General features: G+C 44.0%; 4 protein-coding genes across 4 annotated transcripts; 1 reads left to right on the forward strand and 3 right to left on the reverse strand.

The window, feature by feature from the left end:
* Positions 1-1419: 1419 nt before the first annotated feature.
* On the reverse strand, positions 1420-1929 carry TRIVIDRAFT_217664 (uncharacterized protein; the record flags this gene model as incomplete). Its single annotated transcript, XM_014105803.1, has 1 exon — positions 1420-1929. The coding sequence occupies one exon, from the start codon at positions 1927-1929 to the stop codon at positions 1420-1422; it is 510 nt and encodes a 169-aa protein (XP_013961278.1).
* A 741-nt stretch (positions 1930-2670) lies between these two features.
* On the reverse strand, positions 2671-6481 carry TRIVIDRAFT_62848 (uncharacterized protein; the record flags this gene model as incomplete). The annotated part of the gene is made up of 8 exons (XM_014105804.1): positions 2671-2721; positions 2953-3026; positions 3095-3180; positions 3401-3933; positions 4005-4338; positions 4497-5552; positions 5612-6129; positions 6398-6481. 8 exons carry the CDS (start codon positions 6479-6481, stop codon positions 2671-2673), a joined length of 2736 nt encoding a protein of 911 aa, XP_013961279.1.
* A 1298-nt stretch (positions 6482-7779) lies between these two features.
* On the reverse strand, positions 7780-8635 carry TRIVIDRAFT_119995 (uncharacterized protein; the record flags this gene model as incomplete). The annotated part of the gene is made up of 2 exons (XM_014105805.1): positions 7780-7952; positions 8074-8635. Coding segments are annotated over 2 exons (735 nt in total), but the record flags the coding sequence as incomplete, so codon positions are not given.
* A 1525-nt stretch (positions 8636-10160) lies between these two features.
* On the forward strand, positions 10161-12427 carry TRIVIDRAFT_62850 (uncharacterized protein; the record flags this gene model as incomplete). Its single annotated transcript, XM_014105806.1, has 3 exons — positions 10161-10440; positions 10504-11302; positions 11350-12427. The coding sequence occupies 3 exons, from the start codon at positions 10161-10163 to the stop codon at positions 12425-12427; spliced, it is 2157 nt and encodes a 718-aa protein (XP_013961281.1).
* Positions 12428-16459: the final 4032 nt, after the last annotated feature.

Here is a 16459-nt window from a genome sequence, read left to right on the forward strand (position 1 = left end):
TAATCCAATTAACATCTTTCCTCACGATCTATTTACCTCAGTTTTTGGTGCTAAGATCTCCCATACAAGTCGACAGAAGATTTTCTACTTTTATATAAAAGTAGACAGTGATGTGAATTCTTGAAATAGCTCTGTGGATACATTCCACTACGGTAATGGATCCATTTCTTGTCTTGCTGCCCGCCGTAACCTCTGCGTATTATAGGCATCAGTGATGGCCACTTGACCAAATAATCAGGATGCTTAATGATTAGAGAGTGAGAGTTTAGGTTGTCACATTTGAGAATGGCTGTAGTAAATTCGTAGAGAGCCTGCTATACATTTGTCCTTATCTTACGGATACACGTATACATTTTCGTATTTCGGACTACAGAAACTATCAAGTAATATCGCTCGCAGCTTTTCGTTGGCTTTTCGGTGGGTTTTCCCACCTGCTGCATGAAAATATCTACCAATTAAGTTATTTGCACAATCGTCCCAGCTTGGGCAGCCTCTTCCACACAAAGATTATTACGTATACCAGAGAACACGGATGAAACCGCATTCATGATGATTACTCAGAACATATGTACATTAGTTTCATAATTTGACATGCATTGAGGCTTCTAAGGTAGGCTTCTAAGGGGCCAATCATAGAAGATCTCATTAATCAGATCAAAGTCGTCTACAGTTCACACAACTCGGGGCAAGTATACATCTAGGCCAGCTAGATATTAATGTCCTCTTCTCTACAATCGCCTAGATAGGATAGATAGCCAGTCGTCAGTATGGGAATTAAATTAACATTCGTTTAACTATCTACTAGCTACGTGATTCTGGCTTGGCCAATACCGACCTAACCACACCGCTGACAAAGTTAGAGTTAGAATCAAAGAATTATCCCTTGGACACAATATCCTATACTGATATATAGAAACTTGTTCGTCACAACTGATTTGCTACCTTACATGTAATTATAGCATTATTTCTTCTATTTCCAACATATTGGGTAGGTACAGGTATGTAACCACCACCGGAGTGGTCATTCACTATGAAATAAGCGCAATGCACCTTAGAAGCCAATTGCGACCGGTTTCGTCATTTATTATTAGTCTTTTTGACACATGTAAACACTGAAATACACTCATAACCTCCTTACCAGGCAGATCAATAGCCTGAAGAAAACTCAACTTCGGACTTCTACGCTAGCGCCTTACGAGTTTCCTTTCTCTGACGGCCGCTCATCATAGACAATCGGCTCCTTTGGTCTCTGTCCTGAAGTCCCAATCATTCCTCATAGCAGATTTCCAAATCTTCGTGAGTCTTACAGCGCAAACGAAGTCGCTCGTACTATCTGCCATTGCGTGGATGATCCGATCGCTTATCCACATTGAATCAGTTGATAGTTAAGAACCAAGGCTCCTACCAGGGAGTATGAACTTACAATTCTATTCGTAGTTTGGCGTCCCTGGCAACAGTAATCCCTGTAACCATGTAAACGCTCCATCGGCCGCCAAATCCCAGCAGCTGAACGCCTTTAGTCCGTTTAATATGCGCGGCCACCTTCTCATCTTCAAGGATTCTGCTTATGAACTCTCGATCTGGTTCAAAGGTGTATCGATCAAAGGTGGCACCCTCTTTGCAATTCTCCTCGGGATTCCCACAAGCAAATTTAGTCTGATGTGCAGCGAGAATTGAAACCCCGGCTCCTATTGGCGCTGACTGTTTACCTTCCACCTCCTTCCATGTAGTATGATTAATTGTGACAGCTGGTGCGAACATAATGCCTTCTTTACTCTGGTTGATGGGCTCTTCCGAACATTCAAAGGGCTTGAAATCCTTAACGATATGCCCTAAGCACATTTGACCATTTGCAAAACCGCCACCCTCGTCAGGAAGATGAGGAGGTAGGTAATAATAGTGCGTCAATTCGAACCAGGATTTCCTCATGATGCCTTGTGATGTACACGATAGAGATGCAATATTCTATGGAGTGTGCGGACGCGTCAGTATATCAGCGGCATATAAGCTGACTCAAGATCGTCACACAATCCAGTGTCGCTAGTTATATGATATTTGTCAGTTCTTTCTCAAATACGAAAATGATATTCATAGCCATTTGTTCAAATGGAGCATTGGCTATCGGGACTTACAGAGCACAGAGAAGTGAGATGGAGTCAACTGGTTGGATAATCTGGTAATCAGCCACTATTTGGCAGCTAGGTGTACAATAGAAGATTGTATTCATCTCTGAACCTATTCAAAGAAGAGAGACAACCTCTTCTTTATATAATTTTATTCAAGTCACAAAAAGCTAGCTAAGAAATGGTTCCTTTCAGCCATACAATTCTTTGTCCTCTGACGACAAATCATGTTCCACATTCTGCACAGCCCCACATCCCCCATTCGTTCAAGGGCTAACTCGAAAATCTTTATAACGTCAATACCAGCTAGAATGAAACAACTTGGATGGATAGTCAGTTTTTATTTCCTATTTCTCTTCTATTGAAGAAGCAAACTTTACTTCTTAACCCATGTGCACATAATTGAAGTGTCCACCTACCTGCTAAACAGACGGGTTACCAGAGACCTATTGAATTTAGTGAATCCACTTGCTCGGTATTGATGGGATGTTGTGTATATTTATTAATGCTGAGAAAATTCGGGTAGTCAAGTAGCACACGAACATGACTACGAATGGCTTTCCATGTGACTGGGACAAAGGAAATGCGCCATTTTGGCCTATCCGCGGTTTTATATGTACTGGAAATAGCGGATCGGTCACCCCGAGCATAGGGTTAATGTTGCAAAGAGTCTCGTACTGATACAAAGAAGAATACACCTTTGTGGCTTGAAAACAAAGAGAGCACATAGCCACTTGGGGAAGGTCCCGGCGCTTGTAGCACGCTGCGTCGTAATCAGACTGGGAAAAGACTAAGGGAGAGGATTGGCTACATAGAGCATACTACCTACATCTACTGCGTAGTAGGGATACACAAACATTGAGAAAGAGCCTTGCATTGATAAAAGGGAAATTACACGGTAGCCTATACATGATATCTGTTTAAATTAAACAAAGAGAGCACACCGCTAGTGGAGCTTTGCGGCTACATACATACGAGCCTCGGCGGTTTTAGATACGGGCTGCGTAACAAATGCGCAACAAAGGCGTGAATGAGCTTCTGTCCAACATTATGTAATCTAATTTAACAAAAAGATGATGCTATAGCCAAATTGTTGTGCAGTTACACCGGGCATTTGTGTGTTATTAATGATTCAAGAATCTTCAAAGAGGCCAGTTCCGTTGATTTGCTAATAGCCGCGGGAATTTCTTCCCCCCAAAGCCGTAGAAATATTCCTGCATATCTCTTGCCGTAGCTCCTTCTTGCTCAGGCCCTCAGGTCGATGATGTCTCCCTAACCTCCATGGTTCGATGATATCGTATCCGTTCTTCTTTACATTGCTCATACTTGCAAAGATCGCAGTCATTCCTTCCACCTCTCGAAGATACCAAGCATCTTTGATCTTGTCCTTCGTATCTGGATGGTTCGCAAAGTCTAGAATGTACGCAGCTATAACCCCTGCGATGATGGTTGAATACGATGTACCTCGAATGGGCTGATCCGTTGCATCGATTTGAATCCCTTCGCCTAGCAGAGCGAAATTGTACGTGTTAGGCACAGCCGCGGGATTAAAGCCTGGGCGGTCTGGATCCCCATCGCCGGCAGTGGAAAAACAGCATAACACTTTTGATGATTTCGAGAGGCAACCAGGAAAAGTGATTTCGCTTGCGAAACCTAGATTAGAGGCTGCTGCAAAGATGAGAGTCCTAGTATCCGATGTCATGGCAGTGTACAACTGTTGGCGATAAGGCGGGCTCCGGAGATCTGCGTTGAAACCGGATGGAATACATATTATGTCGACTTTCCACTCCATTTTAGCATATGTTATGGCCTATTAGAGTAACCATTTCGTTAGTATGGAGACGCTCAAATATCTGCAGGTGATGTTTGCTGAGAACCAACCTCCGCCATCAGTCGCTCAGTCTCCTCATCAGCATGGTTATGCTCAAAAACTCGACCAATGAATACCTTCACATCGGAAGTCAACCTCAGGAGTAAACGAAGCGTCGTGCTTCCGTGACCAGTTCCATCTTGTCGAAGCTCGTTCTTACTGGATACGAAATCCTTGTATTCTTCGATGTACTCGTTGAAGTCATGATAATAGTCTTCTGCAATTCCTGTGTCGAGTATTGCAATCTTTACTCGAGGACATTTCTTTTCATCTCTTGTTCCGATTATAGAGAGCTTCTCGGTGAAATCATCCAAATTCTGGAGCCAATTTTCGGAATACTCTAATCTTGAGATCGGTCAGAACAGTAATTTAGGATTAGAGGGGGTGGTGGGTGGTGATTACGATTGACTAGACTTTGCACCTCCAAGCCATGGTTTTGAGGTCGCTCCCAGTTCACTAGCAAATATTAGAGAGATTTCAAAGAGGAGTCATGGTTCTCATACTCAAAGCCGTGTGTAATCACCGGGGGTGGTAGCAGGGTAAGACTTTGCTCATTCATCTTGAGATTAGAGAGACCTTCCATGGCTTGAATCATGCCTTTTTCGGAGAAAGCGGCTTTCTCCGATGTAACAGGGTCGACAACTTCGATACCATCAGACTTCCAAGCATTTAGTACAAACACGCGGAATGGAGCCACGATCTGTTCATAGATCCTTTGCCTGACCATTAGGTTGTCGTTTTTGAACATAGCTTTGGTCTTGTTGTCATCTATGCATATCTCAATGATCTCCTTGATCACCATCCACGCATTCTCTGGCGGCCACAGTTTCTTGTCCTTAACCAGATCCAATGCGAGGAGATGTTGCGCAATGTTCGGGTCTTCGTCGTAATAGTTCTTAGGATCATTGAAGAATTCGAGCTCCCGACCGAGCTGTATCTCGAGCAGCATGATGCCAAGGGCAAGAATCTTCGGATAATCGTGCGATTTCCGCACTAGGATTTTTTTAGTATTTATCAGTGTCTGCGGCTCATTCAGCCCTCCCTTTCTCACGCTTCCCATATCTGTCGTAATGATATCATCAGTGGTCTCCATCATCGTTTGTTTGTCAAATCTGGTATGTAGGAAAGGCTGATTGACTAAAATGACCTTGCTGAGTCCATCTCGTTGCGGCATGAATTGGACGGTTTTGCTGCTCCAGTGGTCCCAGCTGCAGTCGTAGTATTGCCAAACAGAATCAATCAAAATATAAGAAAGAATCGCTTTGTTTTTGTGTGTCAATTCGGAACATTGTAAGAGATGAGCAAGGGATGTGCTCGGAACGTTGGTAAGAAACCGCTTCAACGCCAAACTTTCCTCTTTTAGTTTTAGCTCGCCATTTGATAGGGTCAGTTTCACTTGTAGTTGCCTTCGTGGAGCCTCAGCAATAAGTTTACAAAATTCGAATTCTTCAGGAAGCTCTAGACTCTCACTAGCAGAGTCATAAGCCTCATCAACATCACTTTTTTCAGAGACGTTGTTGCATTCATCTAACTCTGAATTCTCTTCACAGGCAGCTCTCCTGAACTCGATATTAGTCAGATGAAAAAATGACAATGGAGAAGGAAAATTGGGTTATACTTTGTAGGTGCGGTGTAAACAGATATCTGAATATCCCTCCAATAGCAACTTGAATTTGAATCTCGGATGTCGTGGAGATCTTGGAAAAACAAGTTGAAATCGGACATTTTATTCGTTTGATGCGGAGGGCTATCATTGCAATTAAGACGGATGTTTGCAGCCATAAATTCACAAGCTTGCTTGCAATGGCAGTGGCAGTACTTCATGAGTGAGTTGTGCAAGCTGACAATGAACTGTTTCTTATCTTGACAGTCCTCAATTGTGTTTCTCCTCTCCCAAAGCTCAGAAAGGTAGGGCCCTCTGAGAATGGGCTCTGCGTCATGATCGCCAGTGACATCCAAGGAAGCAGATAGCTGCACCCAAAATTTCTGTGCCTTCCGGGGAGCGAAATCGTCAAAAAATTCTTTCAGTGACTCTCTGATATATCCTCCGTTGGTCAAGAGCTTGCTGAGAGAAGGATACCATGTATGGGAGAAGCCGCTACATGCAGCATCATTCGGGTAATATAGGTCTGGCCACTATTATACACTTAGCATCTCGGCTGAATCACTAATCTTCAATGCTGCTGAAATGAGAAAAGAAAGAAAGAAATACGATATGTAAAGAAAACGGAAAACAGAAAGGAAAAGAGAAAATAAGAATTTTTTCAGCTGATGGAATCAACTGCAGTGGATTCTCAGCCAGCTTGACTGGAATGGGGGATTCATAGTAAGATGAGCATGCCAAAATCGGGCATCGAGTTAAAAGGAACAACAAACGTAGATAGGTACATGTAGAATAGCTTACCCGACATAAGCGCTCGAGCATATTGAGAGCTCTGTGAGCCCTTTTAGCGTCGTTATCATCTAAGGCATGTCCACTCTTTGTCATGTTTGTCTGAAAAGCGGCTAAGTTAAATAAAAGACTTCCGATCCTGTTATTCACACCAGGCTCCTTTGGCAGTGATTCGATCACTTGTAAAAGCCGAGGGCAAATCTCTTGCACAAAATCGGACAGGGACGTGACCTCTTGTAATGACTTTATAGGTGTACTCGGTGGGGATGATATGATCGAGTATATGTTATCGACGAAAAGTTTTAGATCCATTTCTCATTCAACTACCAGCCGTGGCAGTTGTGCATTTCAGGCACCAGTAATTGCCGCTTGTCTTGATTTATGATTGGACAATGAACGTGTTGATCGAGAACTCTGAGGCTCGTTGTTAGAGCATGAATGCCTGGTTTAGAGAATAGGAGATGATTGCACATCGTAAAGGTCGCAAAAAGTCTGCTACATATACCAAGGTCACAGATACAAATTTGCATTATATCTAATTTTGGAAGTGCCTTATTTGGACACCCAACATGCTCCGTGCTACGAGAACTGCCAAGGGGCAATACTCGCAGCTTTTCGTCGGCGCTTGCTTGGGCGGCTTTCGCTCTTTGGCCCAACTACACCAAAGTCTAAACCAGTGGAACCTCCGGTTACATTAGTGGGTATGATAGTAGGTAAGGTGCCTACCATGTAGTTAGGTGGGTTGAGGTCTAACATCCACAGATACGAAGTACGTGCTACCTGGGTAGGTAGTACACTGATGTCAGGTAGTGGTCCATAGATACATGTATCTACATACATGTAGGTAGGCACCTTAAGGTGGAGTTCCTCTCTTTCCCTTCAGCGCTTGCCCGGGCACCTACATGCATTCAGATACAGGGGATTCGGAATCCTTCGGATGGCAATCATACATGTAACGAGCACACGCAAGAAGTAAACACAAAGAATTGGACATAGTAATAACGTACATTTGCATGCCCTCTTTGCCTGTGCAACCCATATGACAGGAGGAGATGTTCGGATCTACTTACTTGTATCGGCCTCTTAGATTCGCAGCAAGTACTCAATGCCATGCGCCGTCATTACTCAATTTTTTTACGCAAAAACAGAGCAGTTTATCACTGTATACATACAATAGATGCTATGCAACACTCGAAGTCCACTGAGAGTGGCAATATGGTCATTCAATCGCATATAACTGTTCATCTTGAGTGGTACTCGCTCACTCGCCCTTTCAGCGCATGAAGTCACAAAAATACAATCATACCCTCCTCATCGGGGAGCTCAAGTGTCTGAAGGTCCCCCATTTCAGGCAGCTCTTGCGCGAGTGCCTTTTGAATTTCCTCTCTCCAAGGCTTCTCGTCATTCATCGAGAAAGTAGATCCTTTCTCCACAGTTCTGAAGTCCCAATCCTTCTCCGTGGCGGCTTTCCAGATTTTCGTGAGCCTTACAGCCCAAACGTAGTCGCTCGACTCCTTTATCAGCATAGAGGTGCCCTTTTTGCTCGCAAAGTTCGCCGCCACAGCACCTGACGCCACAGCACCTGACGCCACAGCACCTGACGCCACATTTCCAGCGTTTCTAGCCCACAATGAATCAGCTAATTGTTACCAAGTAGAGCCCCGGACATAGATAGCAGACTTACACACTGGCCGATGTTCTCGCCTCTATTTTGCGGCTGTCTCCGTATTCTCTTTTGGCGCCTCTTGCAACAATGATACCTGTAATCATCCAGATGCTCCATCGGCCGCCGATCCCTAACAGCTGAACGCCTTTAATCCGTTCGATATGCGCGGATACTTCCTCTTGCTCAAGAATCCTGCTGATAAACTTCCGGTCGACATCAACAATATAGCAATCTAGAAAATCAAACGATTCGTGGTTCTTCCTAGTGCGCTTAAAAGCAAGTTTAGTCTGCAGAGCAGTAGAAACTGGAACCCCGGTTCCCATAGACACTTTAATATTCGAGGATAGTCCAGCTTCCAGGTCATTTACATTGTTCCAGTTACACACTGTTCTGGTATGCTGGATTCTGGCGGTAGATGTGAATGTAATGCCTTCTTCGCTCCGGTTGATGACACCATCCAGGTTAACAGGATCCGGAATGATATGTCCTAAGGAAATGGACCCATTCGCAGTGCCAATACCAGTTTCGGGAAGATCAGGAGGTGGGTAATGAACTTGCTTGAGAACGAACCAGCATTTATCCATGATGTCTTATGATGTAAGATGAACGCAATGTTGAGATGGAAGGGTCTACAGAGTGCGAGACCAGTCAGGGTATTAGCAGTATATAAGCCGACTCGAGCAAACGAGTGCCACTACCTAGGTAGTTCTATAATTTTTATCAACTCTTCTGTAAATACGAATACGGCGCACATAACCGTCTATTTAATTGAGGAATCAACAAATCATGTTCCACAGTCACGCAATCTGCATCACCCCCTCATCTGTTCAAGGTGATACTGACCAATCTTCTACAAGTACGACGATCTACATCACCAGCTATTCATCTGAGGAATCAATAAATCATGTTCCACAGTCACGCAATCTGCATCACCCCCTCATCCGTTCCAGGTGATATTGTCCATTCTTCTACAAATACTAATACAACCTGGATAAACAACTATTCAACTGAGGGGAAAGCAATCATGTTTCACGGTCAACGCAATCTGTACCACCACCTCATACGTTCAGGGGGCGGCTGGGAATATATTTACACCCTCTGATAGTTTTGGTAAGATAACAGTTTGAAAAAAATGAGACAAATCGGATGAATGATACATTGATAGTTTGTTTTACTATCCTACTATAGAAGGGATACTTCATACTTATCACATGTGTGCACAGTAGGGTGGTACCGCAATAGAGCTATCTAGCAACAGCTCCGATTTGTTTACTAGGGATCAATTAAATTTACCTGCAAAAATCAGATATCGAATTCACAAAGGCTTAGGGGATTTATGTGGACCTATTACTGCTTGAAAGCTTCATAAGATCAATTGGAGCATAAAGGGTTAGTTGTAACTAGTGTTACATGTAATCTAGAGGGAGGAATGTACTATTTTGGCCTATCCACGTATTCACGGGCGTTGAACGTGCGGATTAATCACCCAGAGCATAGGAATAAAGTTGCAAAGAGGCCTTAATAATACATACTATCATCCAATACCCATATATGGCTTCAAAACAAATGGAACAGACCGCCAGTTGGGGTGGGAGCCCGGACGCCTTGTAGCATGTTGCAAAGCTAGAAAAGGGTCAAGAGAGCTAATAGGTCTCATTGAACAGACTAACTACATGTAAAAGGTACTTTTATGAGTAGGGTTAAGGCTATGAAGAGACATCTATTAATAAAACAAAAAAGAATTCCCGTTGGTTCCACCACCTTTTGTGATCAGCTGTTCGGACTTCGCCTCATGACGCATTAGCCTATAAATAATATTTGCTAAATTAAATAAAACAGAACACACCACTTGATGAGCTTGGCGGCCAGCTGCATGTGAGCCTCGGCGCTTGTGTTACGAAATTGCGTAACAAAGCCGGAAACGACTTCCTTTCAACATACAGTGACTACATGTAAATTTTAGTGTTAAATTTGACTACACAAACGCCTGAATCTGATCAATAAATCCCTCAAAGCAAAATTATAACCAAATACTCCTGCTGTAGCCAAATTATTGTGCAATAGCCGATTTTCGCGTTCATCGCATTTCTGATAGCAGGAACGGAAGAAATGATCCAATACCCAGGCTTTACAAGTTTTGCAATTCGGGATAGGACAAACAGATGCAACGAGCGATTCGAAGAATGCTTTACACATCCGAAACTGAGTGCACAGCAATGGCTCGTCACTGGGAGAGCCGATTTTAACGGCTGGTCTCTTGGCCTCAATGCTTCTCATTCTGGTCGATCATCGCTGGACCACAAGGTTTGTCAAAGACCAGATTTGATCAAGCTCATAACCCTTCTTCTTGATGGCTTGGACGGATTTCTCAAGGAATGTTTACATCAAGGTAAGTTCGATCAGATATCGTATGTTCAATTGCTGATTCCACAAGTCAACGTGGCACAAATAGATGAGCCGCAGGGAACTCCCAGCCCTGAGGAGGATGAAGAAAATCCTCTTTATTACACTATTCTCGATATCAAATCAATCCTCAAACAACTCACCATTCTACACGCTGCGATCCGCGCATCAGGCACACAGCTCCGTCATCACAAAGCTGATATCAGTCTGAAATCCGTTTTGGAAGACAATTCAAACGGGCTTCAAGAATTCGGAAAAGACATGACTGAAGCGATCTTGGCTGGACTTGAAAGCTGGAATCGAGGAGACGGGTTACCTAAGCCTTGGGGAAGTGCAAACAACAATTTAATTGAACGATTCGTCAACGCGAACGTCAAAAGAAGAAATCGAATAAATTTTGCGACAGAGGAAATTAGAAAAAAAATCCCACTACAGTTGAAGAAGAACCAGGAACCGGTCGTGGCCGTTGATTTGGAAAAGGCAGTTACGAAAATCGCGATTGTGTCGAGATTAAACGCTGGAGAAGAGACAGAAGAACCCGAACGAAAGCAGGGAGGGATGTCAAAAACAGGAGAATCTGCAAAAGATCCTTTACTGCGGCGAGAAAGGTTGTGTGAAGGATCTCAGATCCCTACTGCCGCTACTGCAATTCCATTAGATGTGGTTATCGATCAAGCGCCCTCCAGTGTCGCTGGGACCAACGGTACCGAAGCTACGGGCAGCGTCTTGGGACAGAGTTACATGTACCCATTACCCCCTAAGTGGCCAAAAGAATCTACAGTTCCGATCGAGTGCCCATATTGCTCGGAGCTATTGACCAAGGAATATATGAAACAAGCGGCATGGAAGTAAGGTTTCATGAAAACGATGACAATTCTTAGGCTAACCCATCTAGTGGTCACGTTTCTGGCGATATTCTCCCATATATGTGCTTTATCGAAGATTGCAAAACCCCGGACGACCTATACCGAACTTCCGAGGAACTCACCGAGCACGTTATCTCCGTGCATGGCGTGCCTTGTTGGATATGTGATGAGTGCACGCCCGATACAGAACAGAACCAGTTCGAGATTTTCGAAACAGCTGAGCTGTGGAGAGACCATTGCAGCCATGAACATTCTGAAACCATTCCCGACTCCATTTTCTCTAAGTTTGCGGAATCCAAAATGCGCAAGATGGTCCCACCTATCAAGTGCCCACTCTGCGACTATGCCACTTCAGAGATCAAGGCAAATATCGACCCAGAGATTCTTCGCCATATCCACCAGTTTTCTCTCAGATCATTGCCGTGGGAAGCACGGGCCGAAGGGAATCTCTCAGAAGAGCATCTAGAGGATTGGAGTTCCTCTGCAAGCAATGCGACGACATGCTTTGAAGGTCTCCCAACTCCAGTTCACCAAGCCATGCAACTCACGGACCATGAGCAAATGCAACTCTTCATTTTGGAAACATTTGAACAATTACATGAAGCTCATGACAGCCTTGCCAAAGCCATAGCAATGAAAAGTGAATATTTACCCTTAGGGAACCAAGCCGCCTCCTTGCACAAATTGGTACAAAATGATCGTTTACCCTTGGGCAACCTCGATTTACTTCTCAACAAAACTGCTTGCGAATTGATGTTGCCCGTTTCAGTTCATTTACGTTGCACTTTTGAGGAATTTCTTGCTTTTAATCGCTATATAAAAGAGTGGCAAGACGGTCAAAGCCATGGATCTTATTTAGAAGTCGACCTTGGCGGAAACCTCCTATATATGATCAATCAAATGACTGTAATTTCGAATATGGTCTTTGAGGGCATTAGAGAGACAACTACTCTCATCAAGACAAGATGTGGAACAGACGCTTATATACACCAATGGCTCGACCTACTTGATCAAAATTTTATTCCTGGGGACCCAGATTACGATCCGCGAAAGAAGGGTAAAAAGCTAACACCCCTGTTGCAAGAACCAACGTGTTATCTTCAGTAGTAATCATTTTTCATAACGTATCAATCAAAATTAGGCAAGAACAATTGAATTAACATTTTCGGTGTCTACTTGGAGTTTGATAAAGCATACATCAAAGAGTCCATTCCTCAGTTACAACGCACCATTATGGCCAGTAATTAGCGACAATGTATGATTGACCGACCGGGTGCTACTATCGATATTCGTCGGAGAACTCTTCGGCATATGCAGTTTACTTGTCGCATAACAGCAGTCTTTGACGTTGATCTATTTCAGCAAGTGAGTCGAGTATCTATACAGTTAGTTAGATGCTCAATACCAGTTCGCTATCTTTACTTTATACAGTTATGTAGCTTCAATCAGCACCTCTTGCACTTCTTTTAGTGATCCAAATCTAGTCTTCCAGCCCTAGCAACCTACACGTGTGCACCAACGCTCAGTTTAACATTACTTCATACACGTAGCTACATGTACAAACTCGGGTCTTGCTTAGGTATATAAGGAAAGGCTCTATTTCTATAACGTGATGAAAATAACAACCTCAGCGCGACATATAACGGATCGCCTGTAAATATTCAGCACACTATCATCACGATAGACTCCGACTATGTCAATTCGGATCTACCGGCTCTAGCAGGGGCCATACTCAAGTTCACCTTCAGCACGGAAGACACCGGTACAAACATGCTGGCCATGCAACGGCCGTCTTGCTGTCGTACTGTCATTCATCTCTTTGCCAAAAATTCTCCCAATCGCCGTTATTGAAGGAAAATTCTTTGTTCTTTTGAAGAGCTGCATGTAATTTCGAGTTAGAAAGCTACCCCGTCGAGGACTTCTACGGCTAGATTGTGGATCCACTCCTCTGCATTTCCCGCCGCTTTGAAGCTCAACCAAGTCTCTCAGTTAGCCTAGAGGGATTCTTCATCCCTAAATTTTGTTTCTTTATGTTACGAGCTGACAGGTAGTCACTCTTCACCTTGCCATACTCAGGAGAAACTGCGACTACCCACTATTTGGCATTCATATTCCCGAGAATCTCTGTTCTCCATGGCCTTATAAGCCATCCATGATTCAGGCATGTCAAGATGTCAACGCAATTCGTCCGCCCTCACCTACACTAGCCAAAATTTTATTACAGGATTAAGGAAGCACATGCTTAAAGCTCACGCGTTCGAGTTAAGGGGGGTTCCTATTAAACGAGCTTAACGCGTATAACAAGATTCACGATGCCCACTTGGACAAATCGCTACGGATCTCACGACTTCTTGGCATCGTACGAGATGAAAACAATTAGATATTTGGCCTACTACTGACTTATACCGACTGTGGACGCAGAATACTATCTTGTTCCAAGAACCCAGGGATAGACTCCTCTTTTCAGAGGAGATGGGCCAAGCAGATTGAGGACTCGATTGCCCAGCTACACCACGCAAGGACCGTCTGTGGTGATTCAATGCCCGACAATAACCTTATTGACAGTAATAACAACATATAGCTCATCGACTTTAGAGAGTTATACACAGAAAGTCTTGCCGAAAGAGAGTTCCGAGACTGTAGAAGGCAATTTCAATTTCTAAGTACTTGAAGAGATAAAGGAATAGAGGTCGCATATAGTAGCATAGAAATTTGTACAAAGTATTCTCATCAACGTGCTAATTTTGCTAAATTGCCTCTTGCCCCACGGAACAAGCATACTATGTGTAATAATATTTACCAAAGCTGCGAGTAGGAGTCTAGTAATAAAATAATTGCAAATGAAGCAACCATGATTCTTTCACAGCTCAGTTGGTGAGAGTTTCGTGTCCTCCCCAATTACTTATCCCAATTTTCCGTATTGCAAAGGTTCGCAAGTCTTGCCAGAGTAGTTCTCACCGGCAGCCATGAGATCCCAGATTCATGGATAGGGAGTTCTCTATACTATTCAAATTCTTTGATAATTCATGCAAAGTTGTTTGAGCATATGTTCATTCTGCACGAATTCTGTTCTCACGATCTTTCCCGTCCAACGTGTTTCCTGCATTTTGTGTACCCCTTCAGACCAACCTCCATTGGCCTCAAACCAACTGACTCAAACCAATCAAACCGGGAACCCCCCAGAGCGGTAGCAATACCACCGGGAAGCCTTCTCTCGCATACCACACCCCAAAGGACACCTGGCTGATCGAATAGACGGCTGCAAAGGCCTTCTCATACGGGCTTGTTAGTCCATGGCGGGCCCATTTTGTCGCCATTATCGCTATTCGCATTTGTCAGCTTTTTTGGGGCACTTTACCTACTCTTTTTCTCTACTTCTCTTTCTCCTTTTATTTCTTAGCTTTTAGAATCAACGCTAGTTACTGCTCTCCTTCCGTTTGCCATTCAATTGGATTGGCCGTTCTAATAGTATAAGATGCAGCTATAGAAGAAAGAAAGAGAGAATGAGTTATGAATAGAAAAGAATGGACCTACACATCAAGACAAAGCCCTGATTCAATTCCATCCAGCCGATTTTCGCCGCTACGAGGCCTGGATCTTTTGGATTTGCTTTCTTGATAGAGGGAATCACAACTTCGAGACCCATCTGCGTGTGTGCCGCCAGTGTAACGGCGGACAGTCCAGCGGCTGCATAGAGGAGGTAAGACGATGCTGATGAGATGGCCATTTTATGAATTCCTGGATACAAGGATGAGCCAAGAGACTTGAAGCTAAGTGAAATTTTCAAACAAGTTTACATGTATTCAAGAATTGGGGAGTGGAATGAAATTTTTGAGGTTTGAGAAGAGGGGAAACGGGCTCAGTTCATCGGAATCGCTTACATACTTCATCTCCCAGCGCTGCTGAATCATCCTATTGTTACATCACTGGCGTTTGCTAGGCTAGCAGACAGTATAAGCGAGCTAAGCGGTTTTCTTGAGACAGAAACCTCCTACTGCATGGCAGTTGCAGGATACTTCCATGTACTCAATATGTTCTCCTATCCAGTCATCCAGCCTATACAGATGCCTTTACTTGCCAATATTCCGATTGCCTACGGATATATTAATCATCTTCCCCGAAGTGAATCGGACTGTTGCCATGTTTTTGTGGGATAGCTCCGCAAGTCTTGGCGCGAACAATTGCCAATTTGGGACAAACGCCTCTCTCACTCTTGATTTGTCAGGGAATATGTCGACATGTCAGAATCACAAAGTTCCAAATCAAATTTCTTTTTCCGTTTAGCCAAGCACATAAAGGGATATAAACTACGCCAAGACTGCAATCGTGCCGAAGACGGAGCTTGTTTGCGGCATGAGCGAGTTGAGAAGAGCAAAGAGGTGCAGCACTTGCGCTGCGCGGAGAATCGCGGTGAGTCGTGTCCAGCTTCTCATTGAGAGAACAGCCATAGTAATTGGTAAAGTGTGATCAAAAAACACCTTCGTGTTCTCAGTGTTTGTTGACGGGAAGGCCATGTGGCGGCTACCATCGTCAAACAATCTTCGTACAAGGCGATGTTGGTGATAAGAAGTCTCGAAGAAAGGCGAAGGAGATTCCGAAATCCACAAGCTGCGTGAAAGCTCCCGACAAGGGATGTACGGCCAGGCGTCGGCAGACAGCCGGACCCGCAATCAAATTCCAAGTCGCTCAGGCCAATGAGACATTTTCCACGGAGCAAGACTACCTTATCTCAGTCATTATTGAGAATTTCACTCCTGCTCAAGAAAGGTTGTTAGTCCGAACCGTAGACGGTGCGGCTGCGTCTCTCGACTCTCGAGTCTGTGGTTCCTGGGTCACTCTACTTCCAAATATTGTAGCCCACTCTTTGGTACACCCGGAAGTGCTCCGATTTGCTATCAAATCGCTAGGTTACTCGGTTTTGAGAAGAACCCCACAGGCACTCGAAGCGTATGGCGAGACTCTCTTTTTATTGAAATCTACCCTTAGTGAGGCTGGAGAAATGTCCTTTGAAGAAATATTGGCCATAATACTATGCTTGACTCTCACTGAGGTATGGCAATGACCCCTGATATCAATTTAGATGCCTAACATTTCTTTCAATAGGTCCTACTGGGCACCGAGCATAATGGATGGTCAGCA

This window comes from Trichoderma virens (assembly GCF_000170995.1).
Source record: "Trichoderma virens Gv29-8 chromosome Unknown TRIVIscaffold_1, whole genome shotgun sequence".
Taxonomy (NCBI): domain Eukaryota; kingdom Fungi; phylum Ascomycota; class Sordariomycetes; order Hypocreales; family Hypocreaceae; genus Trichoderma; species Trichoderma virens.